The sequence below is a fragment of the Ylistrum balloti genome, unplaced genomic scaffold, assembly GCF_031769215.1.
Source record: "Ylistrum balloti isolate Yb309-2 unplaced genomic scaffold, AGI_CSIRO_Ybal_v1 Utg370958, whole genome shotgun sequence".
NCBI classification, from domain to species: Eukaryota; Metazoa; Mollusca; class Bivalvia; order Pectinida; family Pectinidae; genus Ylistrum; species Ylistrum balloti.
The window spans coordinates 31,773-58,738 of record NW_026782539.1 but is presented as its reverse complement, the minus strand read 5'-3'; the positions used below and the strand labels follow the sequence as shown (position 1 = coordinate 58,738).

The following is a 26,966-nucleotide window of genomic DNA, read 5'->3' as shown; positions in this document are numbered from 1 at the left end:
GAAACGTTTTATTATTGGTTTTGAGTTAGGATTATGGTTTATAATTACATGTACCTTAATTTTTCCTGTCTTTAAATTTAAATGTTGCTACATATTGTTGACTTGTGCAAGTGTAAAATATGTTGTATCTGTGTTTGTAAACAATGATCTAAAGGGCAAGTAAGCTTCTGCTGTCCTGGGTCATCCGTCCAGCTATAACTAAGAGTTTTTCTGCTATATTATTTGACCATCTTCTTTCCTTCATTTAAAAAAAGCTATCAATTATATTTAAAAGGAAACATAAGAAAGTCTACATTCAACATTGCACAGCTGAAGGAGCTGACTATTAAGGGACAGAACCCATATGGAGTAATTTGTCATATTGCTCAGGGGCGTAGCTAGCCAAGCAGAAATGTGAAACCCCAGGCGAAAATGAATTTCATGATTTCAAAGATGTTTTTAATATTTTTCTGAGGCAGTTTTTTTTATTTATTTAACAACAAACTTCAATCTCTGGTATTTATTTTCAATCTTAGTTTTGTAATTTAGTCGGACATACTCTATGCACGGATTTTTTATGTGTAAGCCCGGGCTTTTTCTTTCTATGGAAGCTACGCCCCTGTTGTTTGAAGCATCTACTGTGGAACATATGCATAGATATAGTACTGTTGGTTATAAAGATCCAAGTGAGCGATACAGGCCCTCTGGGCCTCTTGTATTTAACTTATATAGGGATTATTTGATACACAGAAGAAAAGTAAGTGGGATATCATATTGATATCATAAGTGGAATCCACTGTACATTGTGTGAATTGTTTTGGTGTCAGTTGTGATGACTTGCCTAGAACAAGACCATACAGGTCCCATGGCCTATTCATTTTTGCGTAACATCGAAAGAAATTTTATTATAACCTTCACCTAAAATCTACATAAAGTATGGTCTTGATTTCGACTTCAGCCCAGAAAACATAAAGGTATACAAACATGTATTGGTTTAAGTTATGACCTTGACCATTCACTGCACAAGACCTTCAGGGACGTGTGAAGTGGGGCGAAAATGACATTACTGTAAATATCTTGATTACTTTTCCAAAATGGGTTCAAAATATTGCAAATTGAGTTTTCTTGATTTTCCTTGTTCATTTTAATTGTGTGTTGCTGATAAAGCCTACCAAACATTCTTTTTTGAAATTAAAAACGTTAGTCCAAATCAATCTTTAAAGAAAAATGCAAACATTGATTTATTGAAATTAATTAGTTTTACTCAATAACTCTATGCTGCATACAATCTTAGTTCCATTGTCCTCTCTAACACCCTGTTAACAGCATGCTACCCTACTAATACCTGTACTGGTATATTGGTCCCGCTAACAAACTGGAACTGTGATTATTTGTAGTATGCTACATATGTATTAGTTTTACAAAATGTAAATAATAAAGAAAAGTTACTATTGATTTTCTAGTGTTTAAGTGTAAAGTGAAGCAAAGCATTTCCAAATTTATTGTCTAGTTATTTTGGTTGTCAAATCGGAAAATTCTTTCAAAATTTACTGCAAAATGATAGAGTAAATTGAGGGCAAACAGCAACTGTTTTTCATCAAATTTTCATCAAAAAAAAGGAACATTTTCTGAAAGGAAGTATTTATATAAAATTCCTTAAATTTAGGTCATTTTTAGTGTTTATAGCTTTATAGTCAGTTAGCTCCCTTTAGAATCTACTCCGTAGTTCCTTAGGTTCAGACCCTACTCCTCAGTCCCCAATAGTCAGACACTTTAGACCCCACTGTCCCCTAGAGTCAGAACATTTAGACTCTGCTCCTTTGTCCCCCCTAGAGTCGGACCCTTTAGACCCTACTCCTTTGTCCCCCTTAGAGTTGGACCCTTTAGACCCTACTCCTTTGACCCTAGAGAGTCCGACTGTTTAGAGCCTACTCTTCTGTCCCCAAGAGTCAGCCCTAGATTGGAGGATCGTGGCTGTATGTTGCAGTGAGGTACATTTGTACCAAGTTTAGGTATGTTTGATTAATTGAATAATTCATGATGAATGGTTATACAGTGTTTTTGTTGATAAACTAAAGTATGAAATCCTCTCAGAATATTATTTTGCAGGTGGATCCCAGGATGAGCTGACCTTGCATGGCTGTATTGGAGCTGTTGTAGGTAATGGTGATGATTTCAGGGATTGATATGGTTATGGCAGTGATGGCGATTGGTTTCATGGAGACGATATTAAGGATGTATAGGAGGGTGGTAGCAGTAGCTTGCAGTGAGGTACATTTGTACCAAGATTAGGTATGTTTGATTAATTGAATAATTCGTGATGAATGTTAAATAGTGTTAGTGCTTTGTTGGAAAATCCTCTAAAATCATTTGTGTGTGATTTTTTTTTAGATTTTTTGTCGAAATAATCACCATGGTGGTGGAGCATCAACAATTTCACCAAAACTGGTGGGTATTCTTTTTTTTTGTCGGTAATCTAACATATTAAATCCTCTCAGAATAATGTTTTACAGCTGAATCCTGGGATGACCTGTACTGGAGCTGTTGTAGCTGAATATCTTGAAAGACTGTACTCTATTGGGGGATGGTGGCCGGTATGTTACACAAGGTTTTGATGATTTGAATTCAATTTAATCTGTTTCCTCACTTGGCCTCACTCCTTTGCCTTCATGGTTTCTCTAACCACTCTGTTTCTCTTATCTGGCCACATCTTTGTCCTAGACCCGCCCCTCAGGCCTGAGGGAGCGAAACCCTCCATCAATACGAACTTGGTTCCCCTACACTCAACAATGCTTCTGGCTGAATTTTAATCAATTCTAGAAGTGCTTTTATAAACTAGGATCGAGGTCAATATATATATCATAGTACAGTTTTGTATAGAAATTCTGGAGTAGTGTTTTGTATATATTCATTATGTCCAGCACCATTTGGCGGAGAACTTTTACCCAACCATGAAAAATTTATACAAAAAAACCCATTAAATTAAGTTAATTTTACTTTTCAAGTTGTTGATACCAAAAATATCAATGATTAAAGTATTTTTAAACTGCAAAATGCCGGAAATGCAGATGGCATCTTGCATGAATTTAACCTCGTGATGAAAAATCACTAGCAAGCATTGAAACGGTCATAAGTTATTAATCAAAAGGAAGAAAAATATGCCACTGCTATTTGTAGATAACCAGTATGATATTTCCATTGGCTTGACTAAGGATGGATGAGTTTATGCTATTTGTAGATAACCAGTATGATATTTCCATTGGCTTGACTAAGGATGGATGAGTTTATAAAACATTAGCCAATGTACCTAGTGGTAACAGGCGAAATTGTTTTAAAAGCATATTATTTTGTCTGGTAAGCTGCATTTCACAAATTACTACAAAATCATGAAATGTTATGTCCAGAAAAACGGTAATGTCTAGACTAACGGCATTCCCAGCAATATGTATATAGATTTTTGTATAACCTATGTGAATTCATCTGTTTTGGGTAGATGATATTTTAAAGCTGTATGTACATAGCTATAACTAAACAGACTGCCATCCTAGTTGAAGTATTAGCCACACGTTGAAATGTCTCCACTATCATGACATTATATTTCCACTGACTACACAATAACACACTTGATATAACATTCACATTTATTCTTTTCTACATATTGTAAAAAATATCAAATCCAACCATGAAAAGAAAAAGTTTATTTCCAACTATATGCAAAAGGGCAGTAAATGTTCAACTGATATTCCTTCTATGTTTAATTTATCTAACTGGTTTGACGTCCAGTATATCAGCGGACATCACTGATATTCCTTCTATGTTTAATTTATCTAACTGGTTTGACGACCAGTATATCAGCGGACATCAATGATATTTCTTTTACCTACCGACAAAGACCAACAATTGATAACGCATGCATCAACGAGTGCAAAGTTCTCTTAACGTAGTCCTGCCTGGTGAACATAGATAGTGATGGAAGCACAATCTTTAAATGCTTTATAACTGGCATTCATTTTCAACTCTAATATATTCCATTTTGTGAAGTGAAAAATGATAAAATTGTAATGATAAAGGACAGACAGACGTTGGATAAAAACGATTTAAGATTTAAATGAGCTCACAGGCTATTTCATTTCAATGCACACATTAATAGATACAACAACAAAATGATTAAATATGCAAATGCATTATATTACTACTTAAATAACACAATAAAAGATTTATCTACTATAGAACACACCATACATACAATGTAGCCAGCTCCAAAAATTCCAACTTCTATATACTGTAAAATGTACTGTCTCCAATGTTTCTATTTTTGGCATTACAGAGAATTCAATAAAACCACAAATTTAGAAATCATTGAAATAAAATTCAACAGAAGCAATAGATTGTTTCATAATAAGTGAGAATAAATATATCGTTTCATGATGAGAAAGACATTTCTGATCTTTTTTTAAAAAGATCTTCATTTAGCTCCAAGTTTTTTGTACATCTGTCAAAGTTTGTACTATGGACAAATTGTGAACAGTTTATACAAAATAAAACTATTGTGTAAATGCAAGCTTGATCCCTACAGACATATCACATCAGGTGAAATCTATCACATAGACATATCACCTAAATATGGATTTATTCTATTGTATAGTACAGCTATGCACCTTAAAACTGCTGGCATAAAGGTGAACCCCATCATCTTTCTAGGACATTTACTCATTGTAAAATCATCGCCAGTGGTTATTAAGTGATGACTCCACCCAAAACAGATATTAAACAATAATACACTACATCACCATAACATAACTAGGCCAAGGTTTACTCCAATCTAATATTATCTAAATTAGAGTAACCACTCCATATATATGTGATGTGGTTGACTACAATTATCAGAACAAATAACCAGTTCCATTTAAACAGATACAGAAATAAAAATACATATCAAGCTTGTCCTTGGATATGATCAAATTGTATGGGCTGGTGGTGCTACATGCACTACTTCTGGACATGAAATAACCTTGTTCATTTTTAGTTAAAGTTGGATTTCGTCGTCTTTTGTTCTGACATCTTAAAACAACCCAGATTATTGAAAATCCACCAAACTATTTGTCTACATACATTGTACATTACTAATGTGCTTAATCACAAGGCACTTCTGAATCAATATGTATAATCTTATAGTTAAAATATATATCCTGAATAATGAAACCAACCATATAAGTTACATAACACACATAAACCCCATATAAATATCACCAACCACACCATTATATAAAGTTTAGTACTCACTGAGTCCATACATCCATATATGCATTCATCACTCTATAAATTCATTATAAACACATTGTAAACTCTGTATATCACTGATGTCTGATATTCAAACTGCATTAGCAAAACAACAGAGCATTCATATTTACAAGAGTACCTCGGAACTGTATGTGTCGCCTGAAATAAAGCGTCACAGTCACCCAGAACTGTATGTGTCGCCTGAAATAAAGCGTCACAGTCACCCAGAACTGTATGTGTCGGCTGAAATAAAGCGTCACAGTCACCCAGAACTGTATGTGTCGCCTGAAATAAAGCGTCACAGTCACCCAGAACTGTATGTGTCGCCTGAAATAAAGCGTCACAGTCACCCAGAACTGTATGTGTCGCCTGAAATAAAGCGTCACAGTCACCAAGAACTGGATGTGTCGCCTGAAATAAAGCGTCACAGTCACCCAGAACTGTATGTGTCGCCTGAAATAAAGCGTCACAGTCACCCAGAACTGTATGTGTCGCCTGAAATAAAGCGTCACAGTCACCAAGAACTGTATGTGTCACCTGAAATAAAGCGTCACAGTCACCCAGAACTGTATGTGTCGCCTGAAATAAAGCGTCACAGTCACCAAGAACTGGATGTGTCGCCTGAAATAAAGCGTCACAGTCACCCAGAACTGTGTGTGTCGCCTGAAATAAAGCGTCACAGTCACCAAGAACTGTATGTGCAACGTTCAACCATAAAGTTGTAATACCAAATCATTTCTTTAACTCGAAGCATAAAGGGAAAACTGCGCAAAGCAATATTCCTGAGAAATTTTCCAAGTTCAAAGGAACATATCATTGCCAAGAAGGGTTACAGACTGCCAAGAAGCGAACTCGGTGCATAACTTTTGACCAAGAACTGGTATACAAAATTGCATTTTGATAACTTGATCATAAGTGTGAAAATTTTCCAAGTTCAACTGAGCATAACTCTGCCAAGAAAGCTGTGAATCGAACCTTATCTGTAATGGTCGACCATGAAGCCATTTCTCATATTTCATTTAAAAAACTCTAAGCATAATCAAGAAAAGTACAAAAATACCATATTCTCAAAGAATTTTCAAAGAGCATAACTCTGTAAAGAAGGGTCACAGACAGACAAGAATCATAACTAATCTGTACCCTTCCAACAAGAAGCCATATACCAAATTTCATTTCTATAACTCAAAGATAACCCAAAGAAAGTCCAGAAAACAATATTCTCAGAGAATTTTCTATGTTCAAAGGGGCATTTCTCTGCCAAGAAGACAGCCTGAAATTGAACTTAATCTGTGCTCTTCCAACAAGAAGCCATATACTAAATTTCATTTTGATGACTCAAAGCATAACTGAACAAAGTCCTGAAAACTTAAGTACCAATGCCCCTGACACATGATGACGGAAAAAGTAATCCCTAAGTGTCCGCCAGCTCTGCAGGCAACACAATTATATGGTACTTGATGTCTAGATCCAGTGTTCCATTGTCACTTCTACTTTTTATAGATCTTTGCTGGAACACTGTGTGAAGGTTTAATTAAAGTGTTGTCATGATGATTTTTACATTAAAAATGGTTTATTTGTTTTTCTTATGCTTTTTCTATTTGAAAACTGCATGAAGAAATGTAAACAGAATAGTGTGCCACATATCTGGGTCACTAAGATACGCAGGGTGTCCAGCGTTCTCCATCAGAAAATCCTTTGCGTTCGGCAGGGCTGCCAGGTTCTTCCTTGCTGCCGGCCCGATCACTGTATCTTTGTCCCCTGTAACTATGGCAGTTTTAATCTAAAAAATAATAATGTCACAAAAAAACAGTTTAATGTTATGAATAAAACAAATTACACAATGCTGATGAAGAGATCGGAAAACAAATAATTCCGACGTTCGGGGAGATCTGAAAACAATTAGATGAAAACTATTAAAAGTTAAAGTCAAGGTTATAATGTTGACCATAACTGAAAAGTAATAACTATGATATTGTCATTCTCAACAGGATCGGAAAAGAAATAAAGACAATACATATATGGGAAATCTAAATACAAATAATTATAATTCTGACGGGATCAGTAAAGAATTTACAATCAAAGTACTGAAAGTACTGGTATGCTAAGACCATTAAAAAATAAATTCTTTGTTATTAGCTTGCTATATACTGAAACCAACTATATGCAATCAATAAATCATTGCAGCCCATAAAAAATGACCAGCAGATATCAGAAATAACAAGCATAGTAGTATTACTTATGTAATACATGTCCCAAGTAGGCTCCAAGATGCAATGATAGGGAAGTTGTCCATTTCTTAGGATACATTGTAGGGAATGTTGATCATGGACACCATATTATCACTTTAAAGACTGTGTATCCTATTGGTTTAAGACCATTAGTTAGACCATCATGCAAATAACATGCTACATACAAATATTGGACAGCTTCATTTTCCAGATTGTTTGTAAATGACTGCATAAGAGTGCCAATTTTCTAAAACAAACATGACTTGTCACCATAACTTAAAATAGAAGATGCCTATTCTTCCAGAAAACCTGGTCTTATTCTCCTTGTACTTTTTCTGGGAATCTTCAAGTAGATATTGACTTTGTTCCAATTTTTCATGTTTATATATTCTTTGTTCTCTTAAACTTGTCACAAGATATTTTATTCCTCTTGTATTATCATTTTTTTAACATCCTTACAGTGACCTTGAACCTTGAAATTTACAAGATGTGAATATCTTTTAGGTTGTGAAATTTGATAGAAAAACGAGGGTAATACAATGGAAAAACACCCCCATGCAACTATTCGTTTTTTGACTGTGACCTTGATCTTTGATATCTGACCCTGAATTTCTAAAGAAACCGACTTCTCCTCACAAGGGATACATGTTCCAAATTTGATTAAGGTATACTAACTGTCTTGGTCTCAATGCGTTTACAAGGTAATCATATAGTACTTATGCAAGTACTGTGACCTCTACATTCAATCCTCAAAATCATTACTATATCCTCTCCACATTGCCCAGGGATAACTGAAACTGTAATCCAAATAGCTAATACCCCCATCACCCACAGCCTTTGTTATCTCCCCATGGTGACCTTTTGCAAAAAAACATCCTCTGACACACAGCGGCATGTGCACATGTTCCCTAATATTCCTGCGAAGTTTTGTTGAAATTAAAAGTTTTGTTGAAATTGGTCCACAGGTTTAGAAGTTGACCAACATGCAAAACCTATCTATATTGACCAGATGCCATGGCAATCAATATTTCCATGGGAAAATGGTGCATGCACATCTACACATTGTCCCGAATATTACTGTAGTTTCATTGGAGTTGTCTAGACAAGATGTGTCTACAGACAGACAAACAGATGGATTTACAGATAGACAACTTGATTCGATTTACCCACCCTTTTGGTGGTATAAGAATGCACAAGAGTGCTTACAACTTCCATGTGGACAGACATCATGGAAAAATAATAATGATGATAATAATAAAAATAAAAACATGATAAAGATGCTTATATCTTGTTTTCTTTATTCAGTATTCTTTCCATGCTTTGATCAGCAATGTAATCTTGTCATGTCAATATCCTAGTACAAGATTGCATACACAAAATTGTTGTAGGTAGACTTTTAAGATAAATAAAAAAAAATACATGTCTAAGTTTAAATGAAGGTTTTAAACAGAAGTCGTATTATGTTCAGTATACAGTGATTTTTCTAGACAATTGTAAACTATAAACTCGGTATACAGCGATCTTTTCTACACATTTGTAAACAACACACTCAGTATGCGGTGATCTTTTCTACAAAAAGGTTTTTTATATATTGTATATACATAACTCAGTATGCGGTGATCTTTTCTACAAAAAGTTTTTTTTATATATTGTATATACATAACTCAGTATGCGGTGATCTTTTCTACAAAAAGTTTTTTTATATATTGTATATACATAACTCAGAAAAAAAAAATAAGTAAACCTTTCTATGTACACTACAAACTCAGTATACAGTGAGCCTTTCTACATAAACTTGGTATAACTAGTGAATCTTTCTACTTAAGTAAATTGAAGATTGTAAAGAAATTTACTACAAATGCAGCATACAATGATCTTTTCCACATTTTTTTAGTTTCTGCCATTTGTTGATTCTTCTTTTGTGATGGTAATTATATTGCCGCCTTTAGAGAGTACTGTGACCTTAAAAGGCAACATGGTTGTTAGCATATCCTCAAGTGATTAACCATCTTCAACATCTAATTGGAGGTTGGAAAGAAGGACGTTTTTCTCCACCATAAGGTCCTCAAATCCATTGTTGGTCACAATGGCCAATTCCAAGTTAGAAGAATCAAGAGATACCTTCTACCATTCCAGATTTCATTTCTTCAGGGACATCCACCTGCTGAAAGAGAGTAAGGGAAATAAATAACTATATTTCTTTATTGCTATGATTATGTGCAAGAAATATACACTTCTGTATAAGCTTATAGTCTTGAACTTCCCAATAGGAGTCTATATTAAATATAATTAATTGTTTTGACATTCAGGACTGTCAAATTATGAAGTGATGGACAGCTAGAAAATAAGAATATCTTGACCATGGTCATACAGAGATTGAATCATAAAGTTAAATTCATGAGATAAATCTGTGCAGTATGATAATTTATTTTGACGTTTGTATTTCAAAAATCATTATGACTTGAAAGGTAATGTGTAATTTAATTAATTACATTGGACCGTCATGCAATGGCAATGCCATTTTCATAATGTAATTGTAATTTCATTAATTACATCATCATGTAATTGAACCCATGCCTGTTACAAACAGTAGCTGTCCTAACTGATCCTAAAATTAAATTTGGCTATGTCTATCACAAAATTAATGTTGGCTGTCTATTACAAATGCCATATTTAGCTACAGTAGAGGTATTTCAAAAATGTATGTCATTGTAACTGAAAGGACACAATTAATGGTTACTTAACCAGAACTACAGTTCTGAACAAACCACTACAAAGCCTGGTTAACTGTACTAAGAAAATTTCTTCTCAATTAATCAATTTCATTGATTATTGACATCTTATTGTTGTACTTACAGTCACTTGAGTTTCTTAAAAGTTGCAATTTGACTTTTAATAAGGCCCAAAATGATAATACTGCAATGTCTTAATTAGCTCTCGAGGGGTATTGGTTAGACTATTTATCTCATTTCATTCCATTCACCATGAAAACAAAACTCTAAAAAACAGTCGACAATTAATGACAAATATTGAGCCTAGGGCTGGGTAAAATTGATGAATCAAAAGTGTTGAACTGAAAGTGGACGCAGTTGACATAATACTGAAATTTCTGAGATGAACAAATACAGTACATATATCAAAAAGTTCAATTGTACCAATAATACTTTACACATTCACACTGGGACTTTACACATTCACACTGGGACCTAACACTTTGCTAGGTTTATCCTAATCTTTATTAAAATACTTTCCGGGAATCAGATGTTAATTGACATCTTCATTATTCCTAATCTTCATATTGTAATCGTTCACATGCATCACTCTTCAACAGAATCAACGAGACATCATGTCAGAAAGACAAAAACTAAAATTAAGCTAAAACTATATATATTAACTTCACATGTAAACCTTAAAATTAGCATAGCTGTAGAGTTCCCGTACGATTTCATACTCTGGCCTTGGGCCGTTGGGGTACTTATAAATTATCTCCGATCAGAAATTTGAAAGAGCTAGACCTACAATAGCGCGGACAGTGACAGATATTTTAAAGTAAAATCGATATATTACCCAGACAGATTCCTAGATCTATTCACGGTAGCGTAAGTAGTACAGTACAATATTACGGATAAGTTTTTTTTCTGGTTAATTTCCGATCTGTTGGGCCACTGACAGAGGTGACTGCGATGAGACCATTATGAAACGATCATTCCAAAATAAATCCATTTCAAAATACTGAAATACTTTACGGAAGCAACAAAAATGTGCTAGATGCTTACATAACATTTTTCAAATGCATACTGCTTCAAGGGAAAAGTCTTGAAAATATTTTGAAAAAAAAGTGCAGCCTAAATTCAATAGACGCGAAGGCTCATTCCAAATGAATTGTTGCAAAAAATGCAATTGATAGTTCAGTATAAGTATTGACTTCAAATTCAGCTAACATATATATATATATAGTGATACTTACCTACATGAATTACCCGCCATCTTCTTTCAGCCGCCGTCTTCTTTCAGGGTCCAGCAGCACAGAGCACCCCGGCTGTTTCCGTCAAAATTTTATGCTACTCTAAATCATTCTTATTTTAGTTTCATTTTTATTTTCAACTACATATATAAGTATTTTTAATAGTTATCAACAGTATTAAACGGGAAGTAAATTTTCGAAAAAAGAAAAATAGAAAGATATACAAATGTATATGACTCCCACAATGCATCGCGCGGAAAAGAAAGTCAAGCCGCCATATTGGCATCGCCTCGCAAAATTTACCACCATAAACGTGAGTCTTTGTCATTGTATTTACAAATTTCGATGTCTGATTATCATTAATACACAACACAAAACATTTTCTTGATGTACAGGTAATGAAGAAAATGTCGATAAGGTTGTTTCATTTAATGACTAGCATCAGCAACTTGTAGGGGCGATAATCCGATGATTACGGTAATGTCCGGCAGATGGAGTAGGAGTAAACTTTCGATTTATGAACCAATGAAAACGAAGTACTGATACTCAGCCTCAGGGGCGATAGCAACATGCTGAAGAGCATTGAAATAGCATAAAAATGATGAGCAACCAATACCAATCATATCAGGCTACAATTCCAGTCCTGTAAGACAGTCTGGTCATCATTCTAGTTGTAGAGGACATGAAAATGATGTGAGGAGAAAATGGGTGCAGATGCTGAAAGAAACAAAATGTTTAACAAGAGGCCAAATGTGCCTGCAGTGCTCACCTAGTATATATACCAACCAAATATCATGCCTCTTGGCCTTTTAGTTTATGAAAAGAAGTCATTTAAATGTTTTAACAAATTTGAACCCTGTAACCTTGAAAATAGGTCAAGGTCATTTCTTTTCACAAACTTTGGCGGGCTTCATCCTGGGAACATACCAGCCAAATATGCCCCTAGGCCTTGTAGTTCATAAGAGGTCACTTAAATGTTTTAACAAACTTGACCCTGGATGTAGTATAAGTCAAGGTCACTTCTTTTGGCAAACTTTGTCGGGCTTCTTCCTTGCAACATGCCATCCAAATATCATACCAGTAGGCATTTTAGTTCAAGAGCAGAAGTCGTTTAATTGTTTTAACAAATTTGACCCCTGTGACCATGAATATATGTCAAGGACATTTCTTTTCACAAACTTTGTCACACTCCTTCCAAAGAACATACCAGCTAAATATCAAAATATTTAATCCATTGGTTATTGAGAAGAATTTGTTTAAAGTAAAAGTTGATGCCAGATGCTGGATGGACGATGAACCAGGTGAGCTAATAATTTATTCAATGTTAGATTGGTACAAAAACAGACATCTGAACAACTTCATTGGTTAAATATGTGATGACTGTACATCTGTGTTACTGAACCTCCATACAGGAAACATACGTATATCCTTTGGAGAGTCCTAAAAGGATGAAGTCACTGAATGATAAAAAACAAGACAATTTTAACAAAATCTCAAAATTAAAGAAGAATTTGATGATCTTGAAAATGTATATTGACAATATGACCATATATTCCAGAAAGATAAGTGTCTTCTGCTTCATCAACAACACCTGCTATGTACATTGTGGTCGAGCCAAGTACAAATTTAATACAACTAAAGCCACCAGGAATACTAATGAGCATTGAATATATCTAAATGTACATATCGCACAAGGAAATTAAATATTTCTCGGTGAAATCAACTTGCTACTTTCGAAAGTCTGTGTTGAGCATGTGTTTGTGAGCTCTCGACAAGAAAATAATGATACCCAAAGATTAAACCGTTAAATATCTTATCGACTGCGACATTTAAACAATATATATTGGGGAAGCAAGCAAATTACTACTGACAAAGATTAATAAACCCTTATTCAAACAGTATAGCTTGCAAGTAATAAGTAAGAACATTTCATCGATCAGTTGTTTCCTGTTTGTTTTGGTCTTTTGTTTTTTTCTTTTTGGGGTCACTTTTCTCTCCATTTTGTTTGTTCCCTATTTTGTTTTTGGTGTTCATCTTTGCTCCATTTTAACTGTTACCCGTTTTGTTTTAGTGCCTCTTCAGTTTCAACCTGACTAATGTGCTCTTCCTTTTGTTAAGTTGTCTACCAAAGAGAATCAACCTGTTCCATTTCTACTATTTGTTTAGGGGCTTTGTCAGTGTTATCCTTTTATCTTTTTGTCTTCCCATGTTACAGGTTTCTCGTTCTCCTTTGTTTTTGCAGCCTTGGTTTCTCATGAGGTTTGATTTATTTATAGCCATGAACCTGCTCATGTATGTTATATATCAGTATATCTTACCAATGGAATCTTAAGTGTTTCCAGTACATTTCCTATATTCTGAAATATATCCATACAAAACACAATCTATGTAATTAGATCAGGGATCCATGTAGTCCAGTCATACATCTCATTTAAGTTTTTTTTATCTGACCTCCATTTCAATGTCAGTTAAACTTACCTTTGAAACACTGAATTTTGAAGAATATGCCCCAGTTTGTACCGGTGCTACTGGGACGAATCCTCTGGCCCTAGGAGGCATTGTATCAGGCTGGTCAAACAGGAAAGGCAGAGAGAAGCTCCCGCTCATCGAGGGACTTATGATTACCGGACTTGTCAGTTTCAATGCTTTGATTAGCTCGGCTATAAATGAACCCCTCTTTTCATCAGCCACATCCACTTTTGTACTGTCACCAAAGTCTGAAGAATACAAATATCCATTGATTGAATCTTGTACATCAATTGTGATTGGCAAACTGGTTATTATGAAAGATATAAAAGACCAATGTTTCCTACCACCCTTATCTCCGCTCATGACATGTTGCCCATCACCATCACCCTCATCTCCGCCCATCTGACATAGGATGAAGCCTAAAAAACATGAGTGTGTGACTTCATCAACTATATTCTCCCTTCATATAGGCGATTTATCCAGCAAATTGCGAAACTCAAACCTTGGAATCAACATCGATGTACTGTGAGATCAATAATTATTTTATGTTATATACTAAACAAAAAAAGAAAGGTAACACTACTTTATTCTGTGATTAATTAATTAACCCCTTCATAAATCCTTACCAATCACGTACGAATAAAGTAATTGATCATTTCTGATAAAACTGCAGTCATGGTTCATTATAAAACTTTGCGTTCAGTTGATTTTATTCGACTGTAAAGGACATTGGGGTCAATTCAAAGGTAACACCAATAGTAACGGGTATGGCCACTGTTTGCGAAGTAAACAGCATTGCAGCGTCATCACATGGAACTGGTGGATAATTCGAGGAGAGATGTTGTTCCATTCAGCGATCAAGGCTTGGGCCAGCTCCTGCAAGTTTGACGGCTGATTTTGACGTTCTCTCACGCATCGCCCAAGTACGTCCCAGACATGCTCAATCGGTGACAAATCAGGTGATTTAGATGGCCAATCTAACACCTATATGTTATTCTGCTGCAAAAAAGTTCTGTTAATGCGACTGGTGTGCGCTGGTGCGTTATCCCGTTGAAAAATGGCGCCAACACCATGGTGTCTTAAGAATGGCAGAACCACTGGTCTTAAAATTTTGTCCCGATATCGAATGCCGGTTAAATTGTCATTTAACACAACAAGCCTGGTATGAGTCCCCCCACAAATACCACCCCAAACCATTACACTTCCGCTGCCAAAGCAGTCCCGTTCTGCGACTCAGCAGTTCGCAAAACGCTCCCCGCGTCGCCTCCACACTCTGCGCCTTCCGTCACCGTGTTGCAGACAAAACCTGGACTCATCTGAAAACAGAACATTATTCCATTGTCGTAAGGCCCAACGACGGTGAACACGGGTCCAGTTACGCTGATTATTACAGTGACGTCGCAACAAATTGGGTCCAGTGTAGGGACGCCGCGCTTTCAATTGGTAGGCCCTCAACCTGTTGCGGACTGTTTGGGGAGACACACGACGCCCAAACAATGTCCTTGTAGTCTCTACTGCGGTTACGAATCGATTGCGCAAGTCTATCAATCGTACACGACGTTCATCCCTGGCGGTTGTTTTACTGGGTCAGCCGCTTAGGGGATGATCGGATCTTGACCCAGTTTGGTTTAAACGACTTACCAACTGGCAAATTATCAACCAAAATGCTGTGCAACTCGATGGCGAGACTCCCCAGCCTGGATCATGCCTACAGCCGTTTTTCTCTGTGCTTGTGACAGCCGGGGCATAATGATAAAGTTGATAGATAGCAAGATTTGGTAATTTCTAAGGTGATTTCTAAGTCCTAAGGATCTAAGGAACAGTTGTCAGTTTGAATGTTTATGAAATTCAAGCGAAGAAACAAGTAAGCCGCAGGAAACCTCGTGCAGCTCTTTCGCTAATACAGACTTTCACGCTTGAATGATTTTGGTAACCCCCTTGGATTTTGTAATGTAACACATCACCATTTTCTAATATTGCACAAACGTCATTTTGTTTTCACTCATTTACAGGTATTCGCCAAGGAAACATGTTAACCTTTCTTTTTTTGTTGATTATATATATTTATATGGCATTTGATCCTAAATGATATTCTTGACAAAATGAGGGGTTGGCATGGTAACAAAGATATATAACAAGATGTTCACTCTGTTACCCACGGATATCGGAAACATCTACATTCAATGTGTAGGTAGTAAATGTATTCATCGTTTTTTTGATGAACTCATGAATTGGAAAGTGGCCTATTTTAGACATGAATGATTTTTCACTTGCTAATACAATGTTTTTGTAGATCACCCTACACTGTGTAGACATATATTTATGGATCATGACTCTGACTAGCTACTAAGAAGTCACTGAAAACAAAAGATCCCAGAGGGAACCTTGGCACCCATCAGTGTTTCATCTTTTGAAAGTTGGATCTTTTCCCTTCTTTTCTCTTAATGATAAGACATTTGAACATTCCTTTCCAGAAATTGTGATGATAATATTTACCTGCCAAATCCAAGATAGCCTTCTGTAAGCCATTCTATTTCTTCTGATCAGTCCCAAAATCAAATGGGCACAAGGAGAGACAATGGGGGAACATGCGTATGAAATGTGAGAGATATCCATTCAGTACTTCTTAAGAAATAGGGATAACAATCTTTACTAAGCGAAATCCAAGATGGCTGCCTGCTAGCCATTTTGTTTACTTGAACAGTCCCAAAATCAAACAGGCACAGCTAGGTACCAAGAGGAACCGACACATAAAATTTGAGGAAGATCCATCAAGCACTTCTAAAACAAATAGTGATAACAAACTTGCAAAGTCAAAATTCAAGATCGCCAAATGTCAGCCATTTTGTTTTTCTGATCAGACATAAAATAAGGTGGGCACTACTAATAAAGGGTGGGAACCTATAGATGAAACTTGAGAAAGATCTATGTAGTATTTTCTCAAGAAATAGCAATAACAAACTTTTAAATTCAAAATTCAAGATGGTAGCCTTTCAGGTGGGCAAAACTAGAGACCAAGGGAAAGCTACATATGAAATTTAAGAGAGACCCGTCCAATACTTTTAGAGAAATACCGATAACAATCTTCATTGAAAAAATCCAAATTCGCCTACTGTCTGACATTTTGTTCATTTGATCAGTCATAAAATCAAATGGACGGATGATGTTTGGAGGAGACGGACGGACAACGGATCATGGATGCAGGGCAATATGAATGGCCCATCATCTGATGATTGTGGGCTAAGAAAAAAGCAAAAAAAAAAAAAAACAAGAGGCCCATGGACCTTAACGGTCATCTGAAAAAAAGCAAGCCAAACATAGAAAGTGGGTTGAGGTCATTCATTTGAACAAACTTGGTAGCCTCTCCTCCAAGCATCTTACAGGCCCAATATCAGCACTCATGGACTTTTGCTTGTTGAGAAGAAGTCGTTTGTATATTTTAACATATTTGACCCCTGTGACCTTGAAAGTGGGTTGAGGTCATTCATTTGAATAAACTTGGTAGCCTTTCCTCCCAGCATGCTACAGACCCAATATCGGCACTCATAGACTTTTGCTTATTGAGATGAAGTCCTTTGTATATTTTAACATATTTGACCCCTGTGACCTTGAAAGTGGGCCAAGGTCATTCATTTGAACAAACTTTGCAGGGCTCCATGCCAGCATGCTATGGGCCAAGTATTAGCCCCCTAGGCCTTCTAATATTTGAGAAGAAGTTATTTAAAGATTTTGACATATTTGACCCCTGCGACCTTGAAAGTTGTTCAAAGTCATTCATTTAAATAAACTTGGTAACCTTTCCTCCCAGCATGCTACAGACCCAATATCGGCACTCATAGACTTTTGCTTATTGAGATGAAGTCCTTTGTATATTTTAACATATTTGACCCCTGTGACCTTGAAAGTGGGCCAAGGTCATTCATTTGAACAAACTTTGTAGGGCTCCATGCCAGCATGCTATGGGCCAAGTATTAGCCCCCTAGGCCTTCTAGTATTTGAGAAGAAGTTATTTAAAGATTTTGACATATTTGACCCCTGTGACCTTGAAAGTAGTTCAAGGTCATTCATTTAAACAACTTGATAGCCCTTCATCCCAGCATGCCACAGGCACAATATCAGCAATCTGAGCCTTTTGGTTATTGAGAAGAAGTTGTTTAAAGATTTTAACATATTTGACCCCTGTGACCTTTAAAGTGGGTCAAGGTCATTCATTTGAACAAACTTGGTAGTCCTTCATCCCAGCATGTCACAGGCCCAATATCTACACTCTGAGCCTTTTGGTTAATGAGAAGAAGTTGTTTAAAGATTTTAACATATTTGACCCCTGTGACATTGAAAGTGGGTTGAGGTCATTCATTTGAATAAACTTGGTAGCCTTTCCTCCCAGCATGCTACAGACCCAATATCGGCACTCATAGACTTTTGCTTATTGAGATGAAGTCCTTTGTATATTTTAACATATTTGACCCCTGTGACCTTGAAAGTGGGCCAAGGTCATTCATTTGAACAAACTTTGTAGGGCTCCATGCCAGCATGCTATGGGCCAAGTATTAGCCCCCTAGGCCTTCTAGTATTTGAGAAGAAGTTATTTAAAGATTTTGACATATTTGACCCCTGCGACCTTGAAAGTTGTTCAAGGTCATTCATTTAAATAAACTTGGTAGCCTTTCCTCCCAGCATGCTACAGACCCAATATCGGCACTCATAGACTTTTGCTTATTGAGATGAAGTCCTTTGTATATTTTAACATATTTGACCCCTGTGACCTTGGAAGTGGGCCAAGGTCATTCATTTGAACAAACTTTGTAGGGCTCCATGCCAGCATGCTATGGGCCAAGTATTAGCCCCCTAGGCCTTCTAGTATTTGAGAAGAAGTTATTTAAAGATTTTGACATATTTGACCCCTGTGACCTTGAAAGTTGTTCAAGGTCATTCATTTAAACAAACTTGATAGCCCTTCATCCCAGCATGCCACAGGCACAATATCAGCAATCTGAGCCTTTTGGTTATTGAGAAGAAGTTGTTTAAAGATTTTAACATATTTGACCCCTGTGACCTTTAAAGTGGGTCAAGGTCATTCATTTGAACAAACTTGGTAGTCCTTCATCCCAGCATGTCACAGGCCCAATATCTACACTCTGAGCTTTTTGGTTAATGAGAAGAAGTTGTTTAAAGATTTTAACATATTTGACCCCTGCGACCTTGAAAGTGGGTTGAGGTCATTCATTTAAATAAACTTGGTAGTCTTTCCTCCCAGCATGCTACAGACCCAATATCGGCACTCATAGACTTTTGCTTATTGAGATGAAGTCCTTTGTATATTTTAACATATTTGACCCCTGTGACCTTGAAAGTGGGCCAAGGTCATTCATTTGAACAAACTTTGTAGGGCTCCATGCCAGCATGCTATGGGCCAAGTATTAGCCCCCTAGGCCTTCTAGTATTTGAGAAGAAGTTATTTAAAGATTTTGACATATTTGACCCCTGTGACCTTGAAAGTAGTTCAAGGTCATTCATTTAAAGAAACTTGATAGCCCTTCATCCCAGCATGCCACAGGCACAATATCAGCAATCTGAGCCTTTTGGTTATTGAGAAGAAGTTGTTTAAAGATTTTAACATATTTGACCACTGTGACCTTTAAAGTGGGTCAAGGTCATTCATTTGAACAAACTTGGTAGTCCTTCATCCCAGCATGTCACAGGCCCAATATCTACACTCTGAGCCTTTTGGTTAATGAGAAGAAGTTGTTTAAAGATTTTAACATATTTGACCCCTGTGACCTTTAAAGTTAGTCAAGGTCATTCATTTGAACAAACTTGGTAGAGCTCCATGCCAGTATGCTCTGTGCCAAGTATTAGCCCCCTAGACCTTCTAGTATTTGAGAAGAAGTCGTTTGAATGAAAAGTTTACGGACGGCGCACGGCGGACGGCGCACGGCGCACGGCGGACGACGACGGACGAAGCATGATGACTATAGGTCATCGGACCCTTCGGGTCCAGATGACCTAAAAAAACAGGACCCGTATTCGTGAAGCCATTCTCATGTTCAAGCAGGAATTTTTTGCTCAAGCCTTATATCTTGCTTAAGTTAAGAATTAATAAATATGGCTGATTTTGCCAAAGAATTTTTAAAAATTTGAAAGGACTTCAAGTCAAAGTTATAATCAATGTTTATATTTGACATTTGTATTATTTTATGTGGTTTAGGCAAGTTATAAAAAAGTTTGCTTGAGCACAAAATCCATGCTTGAGCGTGAGAATGGTTTAATGAATATGGGCCCAGGTCATAGAATATTGCATCTTGGAATTAATCATGAGATCTTTTTCTTAAACAATTGAGAGGAAACCATGTAATTTATTCATCCCAAAAACCAAGACAATGTTATTCCAAACGACTCAACAGAATTTGTCATAAAGTTCAACCATGTTTATAACCATTACAGTGAACTTGTCATTTAACTCTACCATGTTTATAACCATTAAAGGGAACTTGTCATTAATATCTACCATGTTTATAACCATTACAGTGAACTTGTCATTTAACTCTACCATGTTTATAACCATTAAAGTGAACTTGTCGTTAATATCTACCATGTTTATAACCATTACAGTGAACTTGTCATTTAACTCTACCATGTTTATAACCATTAAAGTGAACTTGTCGTTAATATCTATCATGTTTATAACCATTAAAGTGAACTTGTCGTTAATATCTATCCTGTTTATAACCATTAAAGTGAACTTGTCATTAAACTCTACCATGTTTATAACCTTTAAGTACATTTGACGTTAAACTCTACCATGTTAATAACCATTAAAATGAACTTGTTATTAAACTCTACCATGTTTATAACCTTAAAGTGAACTTGTCGTTAACCTCTACCATGTTAATAACCATTAAAGTGAACTTGTTGTTAAACTCTACCATGTTTATAACCATTAAAGTGAACTTGTCGTTAATATCTACCATGTTTATAACCATTACAGTGAACTTGTCGTTCAACTCTACCATGTTTATAACCATTAAAGTGAACTTGTCGTTAATATCTACCATGTTTATAACCATTACAGTGAACTTGTCATTTAACTCTACCATGTTTATAACCATTAAAGTGAAATTGTCGTTAATATCTATCATGTTTATAACCATTAAAGTGAACTTGTCATTAAACTCTACCATGTTTATAACCTTGAAGTACACTTGACATTAAACTCTACCATGTTAATAACCATTAAAGTGAACTTGTTATTAAACTCAAACATGTTTATAATCTTAAAGTGAACTTGTCGTTAACCTCTACCATGTTAATAACCATTACAGTGAACTTGTCATTTAACTCTACCATGTTAATAACCATTAAAGTGAACTTGTCGTTAATATCTATCATGTTTATAACCATTAAAGTGAACTTGTCATTAAACTCTACCATGTTAATAACCATTAAAGTGAACTGGTCATTAAACTCTACCATGTTAATAACCATTAAAGTGAACTTGTCGTTAATATCTACCATGTTTATAACCATTAAAGTCAACTTGTCATTAAACTCTACCATGTTTATAACCTTGAAGTGAACTTGTCGTTTAAACCATTAAAGTGAACTACCCATTAAAGTGAACTTGTCATTAAAACCATTTTATAACCATTAACTTGTCGTTAACTGTTTATAACCATTAAAGTTAACTTGTTGTTAAACTCTACCATGTTTATAACCATTAAAATGAACTTGTTAATATCTACCATGTTTATAACCATTAAAGTGAACTTGTCATTTAACTCTACCATGTTTATAACCATTAAAGTGAAATTGTCGTTAAACTCTACCATGTTTATAACCATTAAAGTGAACTTGTCGTTAATATCTATCATGTTTATAACCATTAAAGTGAACTTGTCATTCAACTCTACCATATTAATAACCATTACAGTGATCTTGACGTTAAACTCTACCATGTTGATAACCATTAAAGTGAACTTGTTATTAAACTCTACTATGTTTATAACCTTAAAGTGAACTTGTCGTTAACCTCTACCATGTTAATAACCATTAAAGTGAACTTGTCGTTAACCTCTACCATGTTTATAACCATTAAAGTGAACTTGTCGTTCAACTCTACCGTGTTTATAACCATTAAATTGAACTTGTCTTTAAACTCTACCATGTTAATAACCATTAAAGTGAACTGGTCATTAAACTCTACCATGTTAATAACCATTAAAGTGAACTGAACTTGTTAAAGTGAACTTGTTTTAACTCTACCATGTTTATAACCATTAAAGTGAACTTGTCGTTAATATCTATCATGTTTATAACCATTAAAGTGAACTTGTCATTTAACTTAAAGTGAACTAATATCCCATGTTTATAACCATTAAAGTCAACTTGTCATTAAACTCTACCATGTTTATAACCATTAAAGTGAACTTGTCACCATGTTTATAACCATTAAAGTGAACTCTACCATGTTTATAACCATTAAAGTAACTTGACATTAACCTCTACCATGTTAATAACCATTAAAGTGAACTGGTCATTAAACTCTACCATGTTGATAACCATTAAAGTGAACTTGTCGTTAATATCTATCATGTTTATAACCATTAAAGTGAACTTGTCGTTAATATCTATCATGTTTATAACCATTAAAGTGAACTTGTCATTTAACTCTACCATGTTTATAACCATTAAAGTGAACTTGTCATTAAACTCTACCATGTTTATAACCTTGAAGTACACTTGACGTTAAACTCTACCATGTTAATAACCATTAAAGTGAACTTGTCGTTAACCTCTACCATGTTTATAACCATTAAAATGAACTTGTCGTTAACCTCTACCATGTTTATAACCATTAAAGTGAACTTGTCGTTAATATCTATCATGTTTCTAACCATTACAGTGAACTTGTCATTCAACTCTACCATATTAATAACCATTACAGTGATCTTGTCGTTCAACTCTACCATGTTTATAACCATTAAAGTGAACTTGTCATTAAACTCTACCATGTTAATAACCATTACAGTGAACTTGTTGTTAATATCTACCATGTTTATAACCATTAAAGTGAACTTGTCATTTAACTCTACCATGTTTATAACCATTAAAGTGTTTCTATGTTTATAACCATTAAAGTGAACTTGTCGTTAACCTCTACCATGTTTATAACCATTAAATTGAACTTGTCGTTAACCTCTACCATGTTTATAACCATTAAAGTGAACTTGTCGTTAATAAACCATGTTTATAACCATTAAAGTGAACTTGTTTTAACTAACCATGTTTATAACCATTAAAGTGAACTTGTCATTAAACTCTACCATGTTAAACCATTAAAGTGAACTTGTTGTTGTTTATAACCATTAAAGTCATTAACTCTACCATATTAATAACCATTACAGTGATCTTGTCGTTCAACTCTACCATGTTTATAACCATTAAAGTGAACTTGTCATTAAACTCTACCATGTTAATAACCATTACAGTGAACTTGTCGTTAAACTCTACCATGTTTATAACCATTAAAGTGAACTTGTCGTTAATATCTACGATGTTAATAACCATTACAGTGAACTTGTCGTTAACCTCTACCATATTTATAACCATTAAAGTGAACATGTCGTTAAACTCTACCATGTTTATAACTATTAAAGTGAACTTGTCATTAAACTCTACCATGTTAATAACCATTAAAGTGAACTTGTTTATAACCATTAAACTCTACCATGTTTATAACCATTAAAGTGAACTTGTCGTTAAACTCTACCATGTTTATAACCATTAAAGTGAACTTGTCGTTAATATATATCATGTTTATAACCATTACAGTGAACTTGTCATGTTTATTTAACCATTAAAGTAACTTGTCATTAGTGAACTTGTCGTTAAACTCTACCATGTTTATAACCATTAAAGTGAACATGTCGTTAACCTCTACCATGTTTATAACCATTAAAGTGAACTTGTCGTTAAACTCTACCATGTTTATAACCATTAAATTGAACTTGTCAGTGAACTTGTCAAACTCTACCATGTTTATAACCATTAAAGTGAACTTGTCGTTAAACTCTACCATGTTTATAACCATTAAAGTGAACTTGTCGTTTAACTCTACCATGTTTATAACCATTAAAGTGAACTTGTCGTTAAACTCTACCATGTTTATAACCATTAAAGTGAACTTGTCGTTAAACTCTACCATGTTTATAACCATTAAAGTGAACTTGTCATTAAACTCTACCATGTTAATAACCATTAAAGTGAACTTGTCGTTAACCTCTACCATGTTTATAACCATTAAAGTGAACTTGTCATTTAACTCTACCATGTTTATAACCATTAAAGTGAAATTGTCGTTAAACTCTACCATGTTTATAACCATTAAAGTGAACTTGTCGTTAAACTCTACCATGTTTATAACCATTAAAGTGAACTTGTCGTTAAACTCTACCATGTTTATAACCATTAAAGTGAACTTGTGTTTATAACCATTAAAGTGAACTTGTCTACCATGTTTATAACCATTAAAGTGAACTTGTCATTAAACTCTACCATGTTAATAACCATTAAAGTGAACTTGTCGTTAATATCTACCATGTTTATAACCATTAAAGTCAACTTGTCATTAAACTCTACCATGTTTATAACCTTGAAGTGAACTTGACGTTAAACTCTACCATGTTAATAACCATTAAAGTGAACTTGTCGTTAACCTCTACCATGTTTATAACCATTAAAGTGAACTTGTCGTTAACCTCTACCATGTTTATAACCATTAAAGTGAAATTGTCGTTAAACTCTACCATGTTTATAACCATTAAAGTGAACTTGTCGTTAATATCTACCATGTTTATAACCATTAAAGTGAACTTGTCATTTAACTCTACCATGTTTATAACCATTAAAGTGAAATTGTCGTTAAACTCTACCATGTTTATAACCATTAAAGTGAACTTGTCGTTAACCTCTACCATGTTTATAACCATTAAAGTGAACTTGTCGTTAACCTCTACCATGTTTATAACCATTAAAGTGAACTTGTCGTTAACCTCTTCCATGTTAATAACCATTAAAGTGAACTTGCCATTAAACTCTACCATGTTAATAACCATTAAAGTGAACTTGTTGTTAAACTCTACCATGTTTATAACCATTAAAGTGAACTTGTCGTTAATATCTACCATGTTTATAACCATTAAAGTGAACTTGTCATTAAACTCTACCATGTTAATAACCATTAAAGTGAACTTGTCGTTAACCTCTACCATGTTTATAACCATTAAAGTGAACTTGTCGTTAAAGTCTACCATGTTTATAACCATTAAGTGAACTTGTCTATAAACTCTACCATATTGATAACCATTAAAGTGAACTTGTCGTTAAAGTCTACCATGTTTATAACCATTAAGTGAACTTGTTGTAACCTCTACCATATTTATAACCATTAAAGTGAACTTGTTGTTAAACTCTACCATGTTTATAACCATTAAGATGACCTTGTCTTGAAACTCTCATCTGTTTATAGCTCTACTATAACTACTGAAGTTAATTTGTCGTAAAATCTACGTGTTGCAGACCTCCATGTTTAGTATAAACATAATATTAATTCAGTTGAAGTGAAATGGCTTACTATGTATATAAATGTAAACATAGTGAGTTTGATAACTCTGTAAAGCAATTGCATGCAATAAAGGGATGACTTCAATTTGATGGGAAGGTATCATATACTCGGTACTTACTTGGGAGGTCGACTGCAACCGCACGGTATCCAGCTGCCCCGAGGAATTGTAGGGTGGGGCACTTTGCCTCCCAAGTCTCTGATGTGAATTTCTGCCCATGCAAAAGCAGCACTTCACCTCGGGACTTCTCTTTAAGCACAGGCTCCCTGGTACAAATCTTCATCTCCTGTAACAGTGTTAAGTCTGCAGACTCAATCAAAAACTGTCGACACAATTTATCTTGTATGTACACAGAAGGATTAACTTTCTGTAGACTGAATAAAACTCTAATGTTTACGGACATAAATCTACTGAAATCATTCAGATTGCTGTTTCAAAAATACCATCATGGAATAACCTATTGTTTCATACATTCTTATCCCACAACAACAAAACCAACATTTTTTAATACTTTACATATGTTCATATGTCATTCCTTAAGTACAGGTATAAAATTCAAATGCTTGTTCCATTGAGATTCATTCAAAAATGCATCAGAAGATTGACAAAGATAACTTATAAGGACCATATTTTGGACTTTTTACAGTTTTGGACATTCTAAAATGTGCAAATTCACCTGTAGTGGATGGTACAATGACTTTGTGCATGAAGGAGTCCTTCATCCATAACATCATATCACTACAGGCATGAAAGAGACTAGCATTACAAAGGTTATAGGGTCATTTACTACCGAAAAATGTAAATATATGCAGATAATACAAAAATGAAATGAATGTTGTGTGTAATATATTTTTTTGTGTTTTTTACATATCTGTCAGAGCAGTCAAGAATTGTTTCTATCGTCCACCTGTCATTCAATGCTTTTCCAAAACAAACTATGTGACATGAAAATTGTGTCAAAAAAATGTGTTTTCCTCATGTAACTGCAAAGCTTATTGTCTCTAATCATTTTAGTTCTTAATACGACGTTTGCTGTTCTACAAAATGTAAAGTCAGTGGCATTGAATATAGTCTGAAATCCTAAATGTTCCCGTTAATGTAATGCTTCATGGCAGATGTTTTTATCTGAATATTTGAAACATTTAGGTCTAAAAGAGTAAACTAAACTATCTAACCTTAAACAGTAAACTGCCGTCAAATACTCATCTTGTTCTTACAGCAAACTTTGAGGCAGTTTATATTACTTCACCTGTCAAATATCATATGTCTTGCTGCTTTACAGACCCATTTTTAATGTTTCAACAATGTTATCCATAGAACCCTGATTATGAATCAGCTTGATGGTTTTTTGAGATTTTTACCACCCTCTCTCAAGAAGTATTATAATATTATGTTTCAGTGCACAATTTTCTTGAAAATAAAGTG

The 26,966-nt window shown here is 34.9% G+C and overlaps 1 protein-coding gene across 1 annotated transcript; it reads right to left on the bottom strand.

Moving 5' to 3' along the window:
- Positions 1–3,608: 3,608 nt before the first annotated feature.
- Positions 3,609–25,824, bottom strand: LOC132559719 (putative protein-lysine deacylase ABHD14B). Its single transcript, XM_060224344.1, has 3 exons — positions 25,662–25,824; positions 13,930–14,168; positions 3,609–7,039 (listed from the first exon to the last, which is right to left on the bottom strand). Exons 1-3 carry the CDS (start codon positions 25,822–25,824, stop codon positions 6,854–6,856), a joined length of 588 nt encoding a protein of 195 aa, XP_060080327.1. The 3' UTR covers positions 3,609–6,853.
- Between the last annotated feature and the right edge of the window lie 1,142 nt (positions 25,825–26,966).